General features: G+C 39.0%; 1 protein-coding gene across 1 annotated transcript in view; it reads left to right on the forward strand.

The window, feature by feature from the left end:
• oga.L (O-GlcNAcase L homeolog) overlaps positions 1-20262 on the forward strand; it is a 45806-nt gene that overhangs the window by 22030 nt on the left and 3514 nt on the right. Inside the window, exons 7-15 of the mRNA XM_018225251.2 lie at positions 40-324; positions 1639-1797; positions 2447-3054; positions 5731-5905; positions 9365-9450; positions 10252-10356; positions 15140-15228; positions 15392-15584; positions 19713-19872. Of these exons, the coding sequence (XP_018080740.1) occupies positions 40-324; positions 1639-1797; positions 2447-3054; positions 5731-5905; positions 9365-9450; positions 10252-10356; positions 15140-15228; positions 15392-15584; positions 19713-19872 (1860 nt within the window). The remainder of the gene's footprint in view (positions 1-39; positions 325-1638; positions 1798-2446; positions 3055-5730; positions 5906-9364; positions 9451-10251; positions 10357-15139; positions 15229-15391; positions 15585-19712; positions 19873-20262) is intronic.

A 20262-nucleotide genomic window follows, 5' to 3' on the forward strand; every position in this document is an offset into this window, starting at 1 on the left:
GTTTTAAGCTTGTGCTCATGACATTTGTGCTTTTTGCAGGTCCCAAGGTTGTTTCCAAAGATATTCCTGTGGAGACTATTGAAGAAGTCACCAAAATTCTAAAGAGATCTCCAGTTATATGGGACAACATACATGCAAATGACTACGATCAAAAGAGACTGTTTCTTGGCCCTTACAAAGGTCGCTCTACTGAGCTGATTCCAAGGCTTCGTGGCGTCCTGACTAACCCGAATTGTGAATTTGAATCAAATTTTGTTGCAATTCACACCTTAGCTACTTGGTATAAGTCCAACATAAATGGCGTTAGAAAAGATGTGATTATGAGTAAGTATGGTTTTGTGTTTTCGTATATGGTACAGTTGCCATTGCTAAAAGCAGGAAATATGTAACTTTAAAAGATTTTCACTTGTTGGGTGTGGGCAGGAATAGATCTTTTTTACTGGTTATTTCTTTTGTTAGAGAACTGCCTGGCATTGCCAGTGCTAGCTGACACTTGATTGGCAACTGCCTGTTGCCAGCTGTGACAGGTGGATTTTGGGCCAAAAATGCTCAAGGCGTTTGCCATTCAAGCCAGTGGCAGGAGTTTCTATGTGGGTGGAGAATACACTACATAAAGTGAAATTCCACCAATCTAAATTTTTAAAACTCTGATGAATTGATTTCGACCCATAAAAATCAAATTCGAATCAAATTCTATTCAAGTTTTTTCTCCGAAAAAAAACTTGACTATAATAGGCTGCAAATAGCTCCAAATTGTTCCCTGGACCTCTCCCATTGACTCAAAAAGCAATTCGGCAGGTTTTATGTGGCGAATAGTCAAATTCAAATTCTTAAAGGGTATGATAAATCTTGAAAATCGAATTCGAGTTTTGTTAAAAAAAACAAACTCGATTCGAATTTAAATAACTCCCTAATCAAATTTGACAGTTTTGACCATAAAAAAATTTTAATTTTCAATTTGACCCTTTATAAACCTGCCGCATAATCTCTATTATTTTAGTTGTTTGGCAATCGTGGTTTTTTTCATTGCATGAGCTGTGTTTTGTGTTCGTTTTTTATTTGCCTATCACTAGATGTAAAGTAAAGCTTCTTTTATTACTAAAACAATTAAATACAGTCTGATCCTGAACTGTTCCATGACTGAATACTAGGCTGCTGCTAAATTAGATCTTTACATCCCACACTCCAATCACAATACACATCATTTACAGTTTTACATAGTCATCTCCATCACTAAATAGCCACAACCTGTCTCCTACTGGATCTTCACCACTTTTGCCCACTGAAAGTCCCTGAACTCACACTTTCACCCTCCTATTAATTATACCCCTAAAAATTCTTAGAAATTGAAGCAGCAGAATTTCACTCTATTTGACTGTGGCAAGCTGTAATTTTACTGTTTGATATATATACCCCCACGTCCCTTCTCCCTCCCCTCTCCCCTATTCTACATTGCTGCCCCAACTAAGTAGTACTTCTCTGATCCTTACAAATTTCTTTATAATTTTTCTCTTTGTTCTCTTGACTAAGATCAGTAGTGTCAGGCAGAGCAGTAAAGATTTTTATGTTTGGGTCCAAACATGACATTTTTACAAAGTTTACTTGAATTTCTGACCATTGCTTTGCATTTCTTTACAGCTGACAGTGAAGATCGCACCGTTTCTATTCAGATTAAGCTGGAGAATGAAGGAAGTGATGAAGATATTGAAACTGATCTGTTATATAGCCCTCAATTGGCTTTAAAATTGGCTTTAAAGGAATGGCTGGAAGAATATGGGGTTCCAAATCAGTATAGCAGTAAGTTTATTATATTTTGTGTCTCTACATTATACTAAAAGTTAATATAAAGGTTTTGTATTCTGCACAGATAGGCTTCGGATGCTCTCATAGTTGCCCTATGTAGTAATTGCTTTAATAGTGACCTTTGTTTCCAGGTTAATTTTATATAATAATCCTTTATAAATGTAATGACTTGTGTTTATTTTGTCTTGGCTAAGCCTCCTCTTCTCTTTTGCTTGTGTTGTTTATTCAGCTACAGACATTCTGTCCAGCAGTAAAGTTAGTAATATTGAGCCTTACAAAGAAGGGCAATTGATCTTTCTTTGTTCTTTTGGGACACAAGCTCTGAACCTGAATGTATCTTTAGAATCACTCTTTAATGATAAAAATAACAAAGGTTTCTGTAGAAACCATACTCTTAAAATGTTTATGGGAAAATGTCAATTAGAATGGATTTATGAGAGACCGATTGTAACCGTTTTGAAGGCGACTAGAAAGTTGCATTGTGGTATGTATGGAAATCATTTTGGGCAAGGTTTTTTTGTGCTTTATTGGTGTGTGTAAATGTTTTTATGCGTTTCATTTAGCTACTCTCAGGTCATATTTTATCTACTCATGAACTGCGTGGATTTTTGTAAATTTTTGTATCTGCATTTGTTTTTACCAGGTCGCCAAGTAGCCCAGAGTGGAGCTATGGCAAGTGTTGTTGGAATGCTGCCATTACTTTCTGCACCAGCCCTCAATGCAGCAACCACTGTCATAACCGTTTACCAGCCTATTATGAGCCAAGGGGCTCCTTTGAATGCTGAACCACCAATGTTGCCAAAGGAAGAAGAGAAAAAGCAGCCTGAGGAGGAACCTATGGATATGGTAGTAGAAAAGCTAGAAGATGTAAATAAAAACGTTGGCCATATTTTGACAGACAATATCGAAGCTAAAATGTCAGAAGAGTTAAAACCAATGGACACGGACAAAGAGAGTGTGGTTGAAGGGAAGTCTTCTGAAGCCTGCATGCAAGAGGACGTGTGTAGCGACATTGCTCCGATGCAAACAGATGAGCTAGTCAACAAGGAACTGTTTGTCCCAGGTCCAAATGAAAAGCCTCTTTATACAGCCGAAGCAGTGAGTCTCGATGATTTACAACTGCTTGCCGATGTATTCTACCTGCCTTACGAACATGGGCCAAAAGGTGTTCAGATGCTAAAGGAATTTCAGTGGCTACGTGCCAATAGCAGTGTAGTGAGCGTGAACTGTGGAGGCAAAGATAATGATAAAGTAAGTGCATTGTCCTTTTACTTTCTGCTAAGTCATAACGCTCCCTTGTGCGGGTTTGGTTTGTAGGAATGCAGACTCTGCATTTGTAATGTTCACTCTGTTTATTGGCTTGACATTTTGGGATTTCTACTGGTCCCTCTACTGCTATTCTTTTATGGACACTGCAGTTATTGCTTTATGGCAAATATTTCCAAATCCATGAAAAGAAAAAACAAGACACAATAAGAATTCTCATAAAATCAGCATCTGTATCATGCTACAAGGTTCTGCAAAGAGCATTGGCACTTTAAAGGAAAACCCCCAAAATGAGTATTTAAGCAACAGATAGAATTTCATAAATACTAAGTGGCATATTAAAGAATCTTAACAAACTGGTATATACATTTAAGTAAATATTGCCCTTTTACATCTCTTGCCTTGAACCACCATTTCATGATGGTCTGTGTGCTGCCTCTGAGATCACCTGACCAGAAATACTATAACTCTAACAGGAAGAAGTGTGGAAGCAAAAGACAGAAATCTGTCTTTTAATTGGCTCATGTGACCTAACATGTATGGTTTGGTATGTTTGTGTGCACCGTGAATCATACGATCCCAGGGGACGGCGCTTATTTTTTAAAATGGCAGTTTTCTATTAATGATTACCCAATGGCACATACAACTAAAAAAGTATATTATGAAAATGGTTTATTTACATGAAGCAGGGTTTTACACATGAACTGTTCTATGCAACTTTTCTAGACCAACATTGTTTGAAGGATATAGATTTCCTTTAAAGGAAAACTATACCCCCAAAATGAACACTTAAGCAACAGATAGTTCATATCATACTAAGTGGCATATTAAAGAATCTCACCAAACTGGAATATATATTTAAGTAAATATTGCCCTTTTACATCTCTTGCCTTGAGCCACCATTTCGTGATGGTCTCTGTGCTGTCTCAGAGATCACCTGACCAGAAATACTTCAACTCTAACTGTAACAGGAAGAAGTGTTGAAGCAAAAGACACAACTCTGTCTGTTAATTGGCTCATGTGACCTAACATGTATGGTTTGTTTGGTTTGTGTGTGAGTACAGTGAATCCTACGATCCCAGGGGGCGGCCCTTATTTTTTAAAATGGCAATTTTCTATTTATGATTACCCAATGGCACATACTACTATAAAAGTGTATTATTATGAAAATGGTTTATTTACATGAAGCAGGGTTTTACATATGAGCTCTTTTATGCAATATCTTTTTATAGAGACCTACATTGTTTGGGGGGTATAGTTTTCCTTTAATGATAAATGGAGTGGAATGACGTTTAGGACGAAACTGATTGTACAAAAGTTAAAATATAATTCTGTTAATTTTTTTCTGCACAGGTTTTAAAAATTAATATAGCCATTCTGTCTTATATAAGACTTCCTCCCCCCTCTGCCACCTTCCACATTAAAGGAACAGTAACATCAAAGATGAAAGTATTTTAAAGTAATAAAAAGATAATATAGTGTTAACCTGCACTGGTTGAACTGCTGTTTACTTCAAAAACAATACTATTGTTTATATAAATAAGCTGCTGTGTAGCAATGGGGGCAGCCATTCAAAGGTTACACAGCAGATAGCAGATAAGCTCTGTAGAACATAATGGTGATATGATACTTTAAACACTTTTTGTGTTAATGTTCCTTTAAAGCCTGACGATGCTTTTCAGAGCATGGTTTAGTGGACAAAGGGACATGTTCAGGTCAGGGCTTGGTTGATGTGAAATTAGCCTGTAATAGGAACTCCTAAGCACAGAAGAAGCAGGGACAACTCCCTTTCTTTGTTTATGGCATGACCCAATGAATACGTATGTCAGCATAAGTTTTCCACCATACTAAACACAAGTCAGCAGCAATGTAACCCTGTACATAACCTTGTGTTATGTTTATTTTGCCTGAGCAAAGAGCCACAATTGAGAAGGCAATTTTCAGCAGAAAGGAGTGCTGGCTTTGGGCCTGAGGTTAGCAATTCTAATCACTGTGGGTTGAATACAGACTGAACCCCATCAAACCTTGATTTTCCAAGATTTTGTTTTAGTTTATTAGCAAGAGATTGGAGTGTTGATTTGTTATTCATGAAGTCACACAATAGAAGATTGCAATTGTGGGCATAGGTTACGAATAAATAATTATCAAGGACCACCAACCTTGAATGTGTAGAAAGCTTGAAGCTAAAGTTGGCCATACACGGGCCTATAAAAGCTGCCGACAGACCAAGTCGGCAGCTTATTGGCCCATGTATTGGCTTCCCCGATCGATATCTGGCCGAAAGTCGGCCAGATGTTGATCGGAGGGGACTAAAAATCCAGTCAGATCACGGCCGCATCTGTTCGTTGATGCGGTCTCGCAATTCGACCGCCGTTCCCCATCATTAGGATCCGATCATTGGGCCCTAGGGCCCATGGTTGGATCAGCCCTATATTGCCCACCTCAAGGTTGGCATATTGGGGAGAGATCTGCTCATTTGGCAACATATCAAACGAGCGAATCTCTCCGTGTATGGCCACCTTAATGTTCTGCTCATGGCTGCATCTTCTCAATACAATGGATCATTGTTCTCCTGATGATCCCCTTTATTAATCCCCATGACTTTCATCTAGCATTCAGTAGCTATTTGTTGTTACCTAAACATGTCTGTTTACTTTCCAGATTGCAGAATGGAGAGGTCGAGCAATTAAATTTGAAGAAATGTGTAGCGTTGTGATATCAATGTTCACTCGCCTTTCCAACTGCCCAAACAGGACAATCCTTTATGATTTATATCCTTATATGTGGGACATAAAGAGCATCATCTCAATGGTGAAGTCCTTTGTGCAGTGGCTCGGTAAGTTCTCCCATTGTGAGTTTTTACCCATGTGAATGATGATCTAATGCTCTCAAAGTGTGTATTTCAGGAGGGGGAAAAACGTCAATTAGTTGATACTTAGGCCAAATTAAACAAGAAAAACATTATTTGTATTTAAAGTCCATAAACTCCTCTGATTTTTCCTCCCCCTTGGATTACTGCAATTGTGTCAGATGTCATTGTTTTAATTTTTGTGAACTGGACTGAAAGCAATAGGTAGAGTTCTATGGGAATTTCCTTATGATAATAAAACAAATTTTCAACCCAGTAGCCCTGCTGCTTGCTGTGTGGCGATAACATTCATTGCTGTTTTAACAGAACTTTTGAAGAGCCACAGTTCAACCCTGGAAACGAGTAAGGCGGCTCTCTGCGCATGCGAGCTTTGGCGCAAGGCTATTCTGGTGCTTAAGAGATTAAGTGGACTTATTTTGGGGTGTGTGGGGTGCTGTGGATATTATCCACAAATTGTAAAAAAAAAACAACACGCTGGCAATTTATACACTAAATTGTGTGTGTCTATAGCAGTCATTCATAAAGAGATAAATGTTCCAGTTGAGAACCATATGTATGCACCAGCATGGCCTGGGCTACCTGTGTAGCCTCCATTTTATTTTCAGGTTTCAATGTCGCTTAGTGAAGGAGTCTGGGAACTTGCTTTTAAAGTACGCAGCAGGCAGCGATACTGGGGGGGGGGGTCTCTAAAACTATCGGTTTGTCAGATAACAATCTCACTTGGTATTTATCTAGTGAAGATCCTTCATTATACTGAGAAAAAGTCTGCATCTTCATAAAAAACAATAAAATGAAGTGCTTTTTAATAACGAGTAATCTATTTCCATATGCATCTATTTTGCAGAAAACAGGCATTATTATATGCAGCAATTCTTCCTCATTCCACCAATGAGGTTGCGGGTGATTTAAGAACATCCCATTTTGCTTTTAGTCCTTATGACAACACAATTATTCTGTTCCCCGACTTACTAACGGCTTTATTGTGTCTTCCTCATTGTGCACAGATGAGCGAACCCTCTGCACAAGTCTCTTCTGCTATTGGATGGAGAAAACAAGATCTGTGCAGCCTTCTGCAGTGACTTAAATGTTGCCTGTTATGAGATTGGCAGAATAGTCAGATCCATACTTTGTAAATTTGAAGTCACATTTACTAAATAACTTTTATACCAAATACAGGTATTGGACCTGTTATCCAGAATGCTTGGGACCTGTGGTTTTCTGGTTTTCCATATCTTGTCTACTAGAAAATCATGCAAACATTAAATAAATCCAATTGGCTGGTTTTGCTTCCAATAAGGATCAATTATATCTTAGTTTGGATCAAGTACAAGATAATGTTTTATTATTGCAGAGGAAAGGGAACTCATTTTAAAAATTTTTTAATTCTTTCATTAAAATGGAGTCTATGGGAGATGGCCTTTCCGTAATTCGGATCTTTTTGGATAATGTGTTTCTGGATAATGGATCCCATACCTGTACTGTAAACACTCATACAAGACTTAACCTTCTATCAACGAGGGGCTGATTTCTAGCATCATATTGACGTAAACACATTGCCATACAATTTGCTAAAGAAATACATATATTTTGCATCATATAGTGAACCTTCAGTCATACTGCTGGAGGCTAAAGGGGTGGTTCAAATTTTAGTAAGTTATAGAATGGCCAATTCTAAGCAACCTTTTAATTGGGTTTTCACTGACCCCATCTAAAAAGCAAATACTCTGTAAGGCTATAAATCTATTGTTATCGCCAATTTTTATTACTCCTCTTTTTATGCAGGCCTACTCCTGTTCATATTCCAGTCTGCTAGGGTAATTTGGACCCTAGTTACCAGACTGCTTAAAGGGGAACTCTGGCTTCCCAAACAAAATATGATAAAGAAGCCCCATAACACGGAAACCGCTAATATACCAATCACAGTTACCTGTTTCTTCAGAAAGTATGAATAAATGCCATTTTCTATGCTGAAATCCAGCTTCTTCTTCTCTTTCTGCATCATTTGAAATCCTGGCAGGGAAGGAGGGACTAAACACTGATGTTACAAATTGTAACAACTACACAGCATGCAGGGACTACATAACCCAAAATGCAATGCTCTGTGATGTTTTTTTCCTTATTGAAATCATGTGCGCAGGGAATTGTGGGGTTTGGATGATGCAGGCTGAGGACAGCTGGCTGTTGATACAAAGTAACAGTAGTCAGTCAGCTCAGCAAAGTAGTCAGAGAGATCAGCAGGGGGCTAGGCTTAGGGAACTGTCAGAAACCATTAAAAATCATGAAAATTCTGATTATTTTTTAATTGATGTATATTGCAAAGTTGCTTGAAATTGTTTTATTTAAAACAGTAAAAATCCAGAGAATACAGTATAGATTTTATCTAAGGTGCACAAAAGTTCAAATAACAAGGAAAGAATGTCCCATATAAATTAGAAAGGATTTGTGGGTCTTAATGCAAACTTGGCAATTGCATGGAATGGCTTTGTAACTCATGGAAGCAAATGATTTGAGCTGGCTAGGGCAAAATATTATCTATTTGCTGCATCATTTCATTCTAGAATAATTAAGCACTATTAATTTAGTGATGTACTTGGCGACCCACATTTTGTACGCCTTTCCATTCTGATTGTATAGTTGGCAGCCTTCCATTTTATGGCAGTGTAGCCCAGGTTGCACAGATTCACCTCTAACTCATGTAAATTCTCTGTGCATAGTTATAATATTATGCTGTGCTGAACATTTTTAAAAAAAGGTCCTGTAAAGCATACACTTCAAATATAATTTCCCTTTTGCTATAATTTTTGTATAGCTGAGCTCCATAATGGTTGACCCTTTTTACGATACATATTTCATGAACCTTTAAATCCTATCCATGTTCCTAGAACCAGGATTGGGTAAACCTTTCTAAGTTAAAAAATTAAAGCGGAGAGATATATCTTGCTTTCAGACTGGCTGAGGATTACATTGATTTGCTTTATCGTTGGGTTTTGCATGTGTATATAATCTAAGTTAGATTGGAATAGCCGTTGCTGCATTTTAGGGGTGGTATACAATCCATTCCATATCCACAGTAATATAATTTGTAAATGTGACTTCAGATACATCAGGTTATTATTTAGGGCTGTAATAATGCTAACTTCAGAGATGTATATATGCATGTTCAAAGTAGCCGCAAGCGAAGTGTATACAAAGAATGCTTATTTTTTCCCCATTGAGTTATAAATGGGTCTCCCTGTTTTTCATCCTTTCTGGTAATGGGCGTGTGCTGTGTGTAGTATTTGAAAGGCACAGAATTATTACAGCCTCGGAACAGTGGGTGATAGGAAAGTTAGAGAGCCTTTTCCACATTATATCAGCTTGCTGGAAATGTAGACTCTCTTGAAATACCCCCTTGTAACGTTCTCCGCTTGGATCTGATCTCAACAGGGTGTCGTAGTCAATCTTCAGCACAGTTCTTAAGTGGAGACCAAGAACCCTGGGCCTTTAGAGGAGGTCTAGCAGGAGAGTTCCAGGTATCAAAAAAAAAAAAAAACAACAACAATTCAAAACTGAATGACTTTATTTTTACACTTTATTTTCAACCGACATTTCTGTGCATCTGAGGTTTTGAAAGGCTTGGTCTGCTGATGGCTACGACTGTCATGATGTTAACAGTAGAGAAATATTTTAATATACTTACCGTCCTGTTTTCAGGTGCAAGAGGAGATGCTGTTTTTCCCAGCGCCTGCGAAGCGCAGCGTATTGGGATGCATTTCACTATATTCCTTTGCAGGTTGCGCAGCGATATTCTTGGCGCTGGCAAGCGAGCACGGCATGCGCATGGTTGGCTGCTCACTGAATTTCCATGAGCAAAGGGGGGGGGGGTTGTGAAGTCTCTATTGTCTGTGGGTGTTATCCGGGTAGCAAGTAAAGTTCATTGAAAAGCACCTGTTTGCTTATAAAGTCAAATTTGTTCATGGATTTTCATGCGCTGCATTTTCACCCTCACAGGTGTGCTGCAACGCGCTGCATGTTGCCTCACAATGTCTAATGGGATGACAGGTCTCCCCTTGTAAGAGTAAACCCTCTTCAGACCAAACCTCTCCATGTGCCATTTGCAGTGTTGTCGTTCCTTTCCGGAGATGACCTGTAATGGTAAATGGTAAAGGTTAATCCATACTAGAAAAAATTGTCTTGTGCAATCTTGTATGTGCCTTTTTGCCCCAGTACCTATAATATTGTTTTATTTTCTTTGATGTTCTACATTGCCGGTTTTTTTTGTTTATTATTTTGTCGTTGCTGTATCTCATTTAGTTCCCTTTTGTTTTTCACAGCGTTTGCTTCCAATTGAGGGAGCAAATGACCTCTTTTTTCAGCCTCCCCCCTTGACTCCCACCTCAAAAGTCTACACAATTAGACCATACTATCCTAAAGATGAGGTGAGTAAAAGTTAATTCATTGGTTTTAAAATTGTTAGTAAAATGCCCATTTTCCTGCAGAATTCTGCTTCGTGCTAGGGTGGCTGTCCTTTGATTTGAAACCTTGCTTGTACTGAAACCAGTACATATAAAGTTGAGTGTTGGTAAGCATTAAAACCACAAAATAAAAGTGTTGGCCTTATATAAGTGTGCTTATTGGTGCCATTTAGTATGTATCCATTTCTGTTATCAATATAAAAGAAATCTTAAAACTTAACCCATTTGATTGGGTATTAGAAGACACATCATTTAGACTGAATTTAGAAATATTACATTAATTGCTGCAGAAATCGAGGGGTACTGTATTGTATAAGTATACAATACTACCAATATACATTAAAAAACAGCAGGCTGAAAGTGTGGGTCCGTTGAAAAATGGACTCTCTATAAACAGTGGACTCTCTTCCTCCGTATGTACAGAAGAGGAACCGGTGTAACAAGACTTGCATTGTAGTAGTACAGAAGGCTTAGCCCAACTAATATGTCAGTGACTTTTACAGGACATGGTTCTGAAACAATTAAAGTTAAATGAGATCAGGGCTCTGTGACTTATATAGGAGATGGTTAAATGAGAACGAGGCTCACAAGTGCTTAATCAGAATAAATGCCCTGGCTAAATCTGCACTATCTCTAACTTTTTATTTGGTATTGTACCAGTGTATTATTAGAAAGTTAATGCTATCCCAAATAATTAAAAAGAAGGATTGCGTACTGAAATTGATGGTCAATCGTTCATTCTGTGATTTGGCTAGGCTGTTTAGCAGTGTACCACAGGGTTCTTTATTGGGTTCACGTCATTTATTCATTAAAGACTGATGCGGACAGTGAAACCAGTGCTGTGGATGGCTAAGTAGCACGAAATTCATTCAGTATCTGTAAATGTAAAGTTGTGAACTTAATGTACATAGTAGTTACACCTTTAACACCAAGATAGGCAAATCCTGATGATGATACTAGCTGTAGCAGGCAATGTCATTTAGTAGGAGCTGGAGACAGTTTTTACTCTGTTCAAAGGGTGCAGATTCTTAAGGGTAATTCTTCCCCTTTAGAAAGTGCTAGTGAGGCCCCATCTACACTAAGCTGTGCAGTTTTGCTCTCCAGTTATTTGTTATAAAATACTACTAACCAGGATCCGATTGTTTTCAATGGAAAAATGTTCCACCACTGGTTAGTGAGCCTGATATCGGCCTCATTTTCTTCTACTGGATGCTCTGCAAACCACCTTTGTGTGGGCATAGTGTGTTATGGGTGGTGGGTTGTTAACACTGTGTTTGTGGCACAAACCATGAATTTTCTCCATAACTATACAGATTTGTTGTCTTGAATCACTAAACCTGTGCCAGTCTGGGGCTGCACGCAATGCTGAGGTGGCCTGTGTGTATAGGCGGTCAAGGATTAAAAAGTTCTTTTAACTTCACCCTGTACATAAACTCTTCTGGAACATTGTTAATTATATGGCCTATGAGTTGTAAGCATTAGGCACTCTGCAGTAGGGTATAAACCCTTCTTTCATGCTACGCACCAACAAAAAAAAAATCTCCAATTAATTCATTGGGTAACCAAATTATGTTGCAATTCTGCTTTTTTTCCCTAAAAAATTGGGTTGGAACTATTCATTCACCTTGTTTTAATCAGTCACTAATCACAAACAAAGATGTGGCATAGTTACACAGTATAGCATTGTCTCAGGAGATGATAGCCATAATTTAAAAAACAGACGGTAGAACACCACCAGAAAATTTTTTTTGTAAAATCAGGGAAATGCATTATGAGACGAAGGTGGTAAATTCATCCAGTGCATTGCAGTTGTTTTCTTCCCTCAGAATATAAGAAGTCTTAGAAACCCCCTAGAGCTATTCCGACAGAGTTGTAAGGAGTGTTTGGTGTAGACCACCTCTGACAACCAACTGATGGAAAAATCAAATACAAAAATGAGATGAAAATTGTGCTTCGAGAACCCCTAGTGACCCAAGTGGGTAAACTGTATTTAACATTACTCTTGCACAAAATCACGTTAACAACATTTTTACGTTATTATAAATCCATTAGAAACTATACTAATCCCAAAACTTTTTTCTCAAAACTTATCAGTTAATAGTGCTGCACCAGCAGAATTCTGCACTGAAATCAGTTCTTCAAAAGAGCCAACTGATTTTTTATTATTTAGTATTTTGAAACCTGGCACAGGGCGAGACATTGTCAGTTTCCCGGCTTCCCCCAGTTATGTGACTTTTGCTCTGATAAACTTCAGTCGCTCTTTACTGCTGTGATGCACTCGTTTTCATCCCGCTTAAAAAAAAAAAAAAAAAGCTCTCTTCATGCAGCAACTGTTTACATCTCGTTACTGCAGCATCAGCCCATACCTTAATGTTAAGAGACGATTTGTAAGCTATTAAACCAAAGTGGAGTCTCTGTTAAGATATTGCAAGATTCTGGGTCCATCAGTACTGCTTGGTCCCCTATCTTAAGCATAGCTGCTACTACATGTATGGGACCCAGAAACCCATTATCCAGACAGGATGTCTCCCATAGACTCCTTTTTATCCAAATAATCCAAATTTTTCAAAATGATTTCCCTTTTCTTGTAATATTAAAACAGTACCTTGTACTTGATCCCGACAAAGATAAAATGAATCCTTGTTGAAAACAAAACCATAATTTTCTAATCGACTTATGAAGATCCAAATCATGGACATATCCGTTATGCGAAAGCCCCAGGTCCCGTGCATTCTGGATAACAGATCCCATACATGTACCTTGATCCCAACTAAGATATAACTAATCTTTATTAGAGACAAAATTATCCTATTGTGGAATTACAGAAGAACCTCAATTTTACATCCCCTTATTTTAGGTTTTCCATCATTTTACATAGTTGTTTTGTGGTCCCAACTATATATTATGCATAAAACATTTCCCTGAGCTTACATTTTCCTGGATTTTACACCATTTTTTTTTTTATGGTCCCCTGAAAAATGTAAAATGGGGGTTCTACTGTATTTAATATTTACATGATTTTCTAGTAGATGTAAAATATGAAGATCCAAATTATGGAAAGATCTGTTATCTAGAAAACCCCGGGTTCCGGGCTTTCTGGATAACTGGTCCCATACCTGTACAGGGATTAAAGGGATTCTGTCTCGGGGAAACCCTATTTTTTACAAAATGCATCAGTTAATAGTGCTGCTCTGCAGAATTCTGCATTGAATTTTTCAAAAGAGTAAGCAGATTTTTTTTATATTTAATTTTGGACTATGGCATGGGCCTAGACATGTCCGTTTCCCAGGTGCCCCCAGTCATGTGACTTTATAAACATTAGTCACTCTTTACTGCTACACTGCAAGTTGGAGTGATATCACCCTTCCTCCCCAGCAGCCCTTCAACAGAACAATGGGAAGGTAACCAGATAATGGCTCCCAGGTAGATCTAAGAACAGCACTCAATAGTAAGAATCCAGGTCCCACTGTGACTCCTTCAGTTACATTGAGCAGGAGAAATGGCAGCCTCTCAGAAAGCAGTTCCATAGTGCAGCACTGGCTCTTTCTGAAAGCACATGACTAGGTAGAATGACCTGAGATGGCTAACTACACACCAATATTACAACTGCAAAAAAAATACATTTATTCGTTCCAGAATAAAAGGTTGAATGAATTATTTGCAATGTACAGAGTGTTATCTGGTAGTAAAAAAATTTACCAAATAAATCATGACAGAATTCCCTTAAGGGTTTTCAGATCCTCATGTAGTCAATATAGCACATGTATGGAAGTTTTGATTGAATCAAAGTACAGGTATGGGACATGTTATCCAGAATGCTCAGGAACTGGGGTTTTCCAGATAGGGGCTCTTTCTGTAATTTGGATCTTCATAACTTCAGTCTACTAAAACATCAATTAAAACCAAAAGGGTTTTTTTTTTTTTGCATACAATAAGGGTTAATTAAATCTTAGTTGGGAAGAAGTACAACATACGGTTTCATTACTACAAGGAAAAAGGAAATCATTTTTTCAAATCTGAATTGTTTGATTACAATGGAGTCTACGAGAGATGGCCTTTCTGTAATTGGGAGTTTTTTGGATAACGGATCCTATACCTGTACAAAGCCTCTTACAGAGAGGCTGAGTTTTTGTGAGTCTAGCATAGTTCATATGCCTGGTAATATATAATCACTGTTTTTAATTGTAGGGAAAAATGTTACATTGTTTAGGTGGAGCATAAAGATCCAACCTAAACAGCATGGGGCCCCATTTTTGGGTTTTGACCTATAGGTTAAGAATCTCAGACGATGAAGCAATTGCAGAAGAGTGTCAAGGGATCCCCTTTACACTAACTTTCCAGATTTCAATACATATTTTTTTAATTTCTTATTTCCCATCCAGTTTATGCTTAATGTAGCGGGTAACCGCCATGTTGCTTTCTAATGAATGTCTTGAGGCAAGGTGAAAAAACAGACTAAATATTAAAGAGCAGAGTATCTGTCTTTTTAAGTGTAAAGTCATTATAAACAATTCAAGGCAGCAGAAGACCCATTAGTAAAGCCCTTTCTTCCTATGCAGTTGAGTACATACAGTAATTGGTTCTATCAAGTAAATATAATTATTGTATATATTTGTATAATATACACCATCGCATTCGGTCACCCCTCCCAAGTATTTTTTCTCAAAGAAATCAGTTTTTTATGTAAAGAAGGAATATTCCGTATTATTGTGGGCCATATCGATTCAGATTGTTTTCCTACTTCCAGGCATCCGTGTATAAAATTTGTAGAGAAATGTATGACGATGCAATGGATGACCTACCTTTTGAAAGTCAGCCTGACCTGATTGGAGACAAGTAAGTGTAAAGACTTCCAACTCAACTGTTTAGTGTGTGTGTGTGTGTGTGTGTGTGTGTGTGTGTGTGTGTGCGTGTGTGCGTGCGTGCGTGCGTGCGTGCGTGCGTAAATATAGATATATAATTTTTTTTTCCCCCCCCCCCCCCCCTCTCCCAAATCTAGGCTTGTTGGTGGACTTCTGTCTCATAGCCTTGACTATTGTTTTGTCCTGGAAGACGAGGATGGTATCTGTGGATATGCTGTGGGCACAGTTGATGTTGCCCCGTACGTAGATCAATGCAAACATTCCTGGATTCCGTTCATGCAGGAGAAATATACCAAACCCAAAGGCGACAAAGACCTCTCTCCAGCCGAGGTAACAATTTGTTTTCCACCAGCATGGGATGTTGCTAGGGCAGATAAGGGAGGGGATTTGGCTGTGCATGCAAGGGGCACAGTATGTTTTTTTCATTGGGGCCTTATTTAAAGGGGCCTTTTATCTCTAAACTAACTTTAAAGGGATACAGCCATGGGAAAACATTTTTTTTTCAAATTGCATCAGTTAATGGTGCTTCTCCAGCAGAATTCTGCACTGAAATCCATTTTTCAAAACCGCAAACAGATTTTATTTAATTTTGAAATTTGACATGGGGCTAGACATATTGTCAGTTTCCCAGCTGCCCCCAGAAATGTTGCAATGCATATCCTGGTGATCCCGTAACTAGGAAAGGACCATATAGAAATATATATCCGTATCCCTTTAAAGGAGAACTAAACCCTAAAAATGAACGTGGCAAAAAATGTAATATTTCATATACTGAACCTATTTTACCAGCCTAAAGTTTCAGCTTGTCAATAGCAGCAATGATCCAGGACTTCAAACTTGTCACGGGGGGTTAACCATCTTGGAAAGTGTCTGTGACACTCACATGCTCAGTGGGCTCTGAGCCGCTGTTGAGAAGCTAAGCTTAGGGGTCGTCACTAATTATCCAGCAGAAAATAAGGTTGGCCTTTCATATAAGCTGATGCTACAGGGCTGATTATTAAATTCTGATGGTATTTGCACTGGTTTCTGTGCTGCCATGTAGCAATTATGTGTATTAATTACTAATTAGCCTTATATTGTGACATTTCTGTTCTATGTGTACTGTATATTGTGAGTGGGACCCTAAGCTCAGTGATAGCAGCACAGAGTATGTTTTTATTATTGTATTTTCACAACAGAACAAAACAAAAAGACAAACGAAAAAGGATGTTACATTTTATGCAGACATTAAGATGCAATATACCATAAATCTCAATGATGTACTTATAATTTTTACCAATGTGTACAACCCGTTTAGAGAGTCCTCCAATATCTGGGGGGGGGGGGGGAATTTTGTAATTATACAGGCTTGGGTGGGTCCCAGTTGAAGCTTAACAGGCCACACATTTGGTACTGCCCCTGGGCAGACTTCAAGCCAGGGATCCCACACCGCATCAAATTTTTGAGGGCAATGCCTAGCCATATATATCCGTTTTATCATGGGAAGTTTACTGTTTACCAGTGTGAGCCATGCCTTTACTGTAGGGGGGTCAGGGCTCATCATTTAAGTGCTATCAGCTTCTTACCATAGAAAAGAAGGGACCTTAGCAGCTTTCTGGTTTTGGTATGGGGGGCCAGATCATCTACTAGTCCCAGCAGACAGATTTCTGGAGTTATGGCACCAGGGAGTAACACTTGTGTTGTTATATATTTGACCAGGCTGGTCCAGTATTTATGGATTGTTGGGCATGTCCATAGCATATGAAAGAGACCAGTGTCTGGGGTTTGACATTTCGGCAGTTTGCGTTGGGGTTCCTGCCCATAGCTTTGAGTCTCAATGGAGTAATATACGTCCTGTGAATGATTTTGAATTGTATCAGTTTGTTCCTAGTGGAAATAAGAGAGCTATAAAGGTTCGCCTTCACATCCTCCCATGTATCATTGTCTAGAGAGGGAATATCCACTACCCATTTGGTCTTAGCCTTCTCAAGTGGGTTACCCAATGTGGTCACTAATGTTTTGTACAACTGAGACACAAGCTTCTTTAGATTGGGGTTCCATAATCTAGCCTCAAAAGGTACCATTTGTGTTTGTATCTTTACAAAGCCAAATTGGGCTACAAAAGCATGCCTTAATTGGAAATAGCGATATAGCTGGATGTCTGCCTTATTTAGAGTTGTTAAAAGCCGGCGGAGATCGGTAGTTTGGTCGATCGGACAGGTTACCGGCCTTTGCCCAGACCTTCTGTGGTGTTGCTAAGATCGGGGGAAGTTCAGGGGTATCTCTAGCTTTCCGGTATGGTGCATTTCTCAAGGTTTATAATGAACCAGCCAGGGTAGCATGAAGAGCTGTGAGGTAGTTCTCAGAGTTGGGGCAGAACCAATTATGATGAAAGCTAATTGAGCAGCATAATAGTATAATAGTATAAGCCCCCCAGCTCCTGAGGAGCCATTAGCATTAATCTGCTTACTCTGGGAGGTTTGTTGGCCCACACGTATGGAAAGAGGATGGTATAAATATGGTGAAAGAGTTGTGTGGGGAGCTACCAAGGGCATGTTGCAATACGTAGAGAAACTTGGGGAGGTAAACCATTTTAAATAGATTGACTCTTCCCCACACTGGGAGACAGATCTTTACTGCTAAAGGGCTGTGGTTGCCTTGGGCTGGTACAGAAGCCCAAAACAATGTTCAACATTTCTAGCTACTGCTTTAGTTCTCCTTTAAAGGAACAATAGACCACTTTTTCGCTGGTGGTTGCTTTAGGGAGAGATTGTTTTAGGAAGCCATGACTCCGTGCCATTGCCCTCTTTTTCTGTAATGAAAGCGGGGAAAGCTCTGAGTGTGACTGCGGTGCGGTGACTCAGACTTTCAGTTGGGAAGCTGTTTACTTTACTAGCTGCTGCTTGTCCTACAATGATGCCATCGGGTATGGCACTGAATGGCGTCTGAATCAAAGGCTACTGTTGAAAGGCGGATGAAGCCGGCGAGTCGGCATCTTTGAGATGAAGCAGAATAGTTTCCAAAAGAGGAAAACCTTTCATGCATTCGTTCCACCCTGAGCCAGGGAACACACGGCTACAGCTGATCACTTAAAGGAAGGCACATTTATTTTACCTTTTGGATACAAATACGCATGTATATAGCATTTGCCCCCTCATGCTGCCAATTTCAGGATGAAGGGACTGAAAACAGCTGTGATATTTCCTTCTGTGTTTGAGCTTATACGTATCCCTATATCCATTACCTCCTTTAGAATGTGGCCAAATAAAAGGACACTCTGTACGTGCCAAAAATGGATTTCTCTTTTCAGAGTTTGTTGAGGTGTCCTTTCCAAGTCAGAATCATCAGATACTGCTTTGAAGTGATTTGTTAAGTTACACTGGATTTGTTACTTAGAAGTATGTTATGCCATTGGTTGTTGGTCTTTTTCTGTTCAAGTTGCCCTTTGGAGCTAACAAAAATGTTACATGAGCCATCATTCACCCCCAGCCTACTGACTTACAAGAAAAACTAGTAAGACTTGGTGGTATTGCTGCTATTCACCCAGTTACACTTATTCTAACGCTTTGGGTTCTCTGTTCAGCTCCTGTTACATTAAATGATAAACTGAGCAGAGAAGCATCAGGCAATGCTTCCTGTAGCAGTAGTTTAAACTTTTGCAGTGCTGCTGTTATACATTTATAATATTAGCAGCTTTCGACTGATAATATGGAAACTTTATGGGGGGAGGGGGATGTGAATTGCAAAAGTGTAATTTAAGTGCAGCATTAAGTTCAAGGGTGAGTATATGTCTTCTTTAGTGCCAAGGTGGCTGCAAGTTTATGACCCTTACAGCAGCAATCTGCTTGGCTGGTTAAAAAGATTTAAGGATGTACAATGGCCACCATTGTCCTTTGTGCTGTGCTCCTGTCGCTGTTCTATTCAGTGGCCCATAAAAAGCTGTATGGTTATTTAAAGGAGAAGGAAAGCTACTGAAGCAGTTTATTAGTGCACTATAACACTATTTATTCTGCAGAATGCTTTACCATACCTGAGTAAACTGCAATAGAAGCTTTCTCGGTTTGTTTGATAGCAGCTGCCATATTAGCTTGGTGTGACATCACTTCCTGCCTCAGTCTTTCCCTGCTCACTCATAGCTCTGAGTTCAGATTACAGCAGGGGGGGGGAGCAAACTGAGCATGCTCAAGCCCTAGGCCTGGAGGTTTAAGCTGAAAACAGGAAGTCTGATATAGAAACGCATAACAATAGAAGGAGAGAAATGCAGTGTTTCTTTTGACAGAGGACTCAGAGCAACATTACTTACTGGTGTATTTATATAGACCTTTCTGATAAAGCTTACTTCATTTTAGCCTTTCCTTCTCCTTTAAAGTGTTAAAAGTAAAGGAACGGAATCAGTATACAAGGTTGTCTCTCTCTGCTCAGGGCAGATATTCCTTGTGTGCACACATTAATCACTTCTCATTTTTTCTCTTTCATTAGAAAATGATGCTGAGTTTTCATGAAGAACAAGAAATCCTTCCAGATTCATTCCTCGCAAACTTCCCTTCCCTAATCAAGGTCGACATTCACAAAAAGGTTACGGATCCGAGTGTGGCCAAAGGAATGATGGGCTGCCTGTTATCCTCTCTGAAGGCTAATGGTGAGTTCCTAAATACAGAACAAAATATGCCTTTAATATTAACGGTCATTTATCACCATCTAGTGGTTGCAAACCGATATTGCTGTTCTCTTTTGGATAAGAAGGGAGAAATCTCAATCCTTAATGAGGTTATGGGTGTCCATTCGTGCAAGTTAGTCCCAGGATGGGGCATTTATCATTTATATAGCTTCATGTCTTTGTAAACGCATGCTTCCATGGCCCTTCAGGCTAGCCAGAAAGACAACCTGTGTATGTGGATTTTATATATCCACCTTTTTATTGCGGTAACAGCTAAATGCTGAAAAAAAGAATATTCGGGCTCATTATTAGGTGGGAACTTTCACAGGGATTAATATTGCTGACGTCAGACACCAGGCCAGTGCTTCTCTC

Source organism: Xenopus laevis, chromosome 7L, assembly GCF_017654675.1.
Source record: "Xenopus laevis strain J_2021 chromosome 7L, Xenopus_laevis_v10.1, whole genome shotgun sequence".
NCBI lineage: Eukaryota > Metazoa > Chordata > Amphibia > Anura > Pipidae > Xenopus > Xenopus laevis.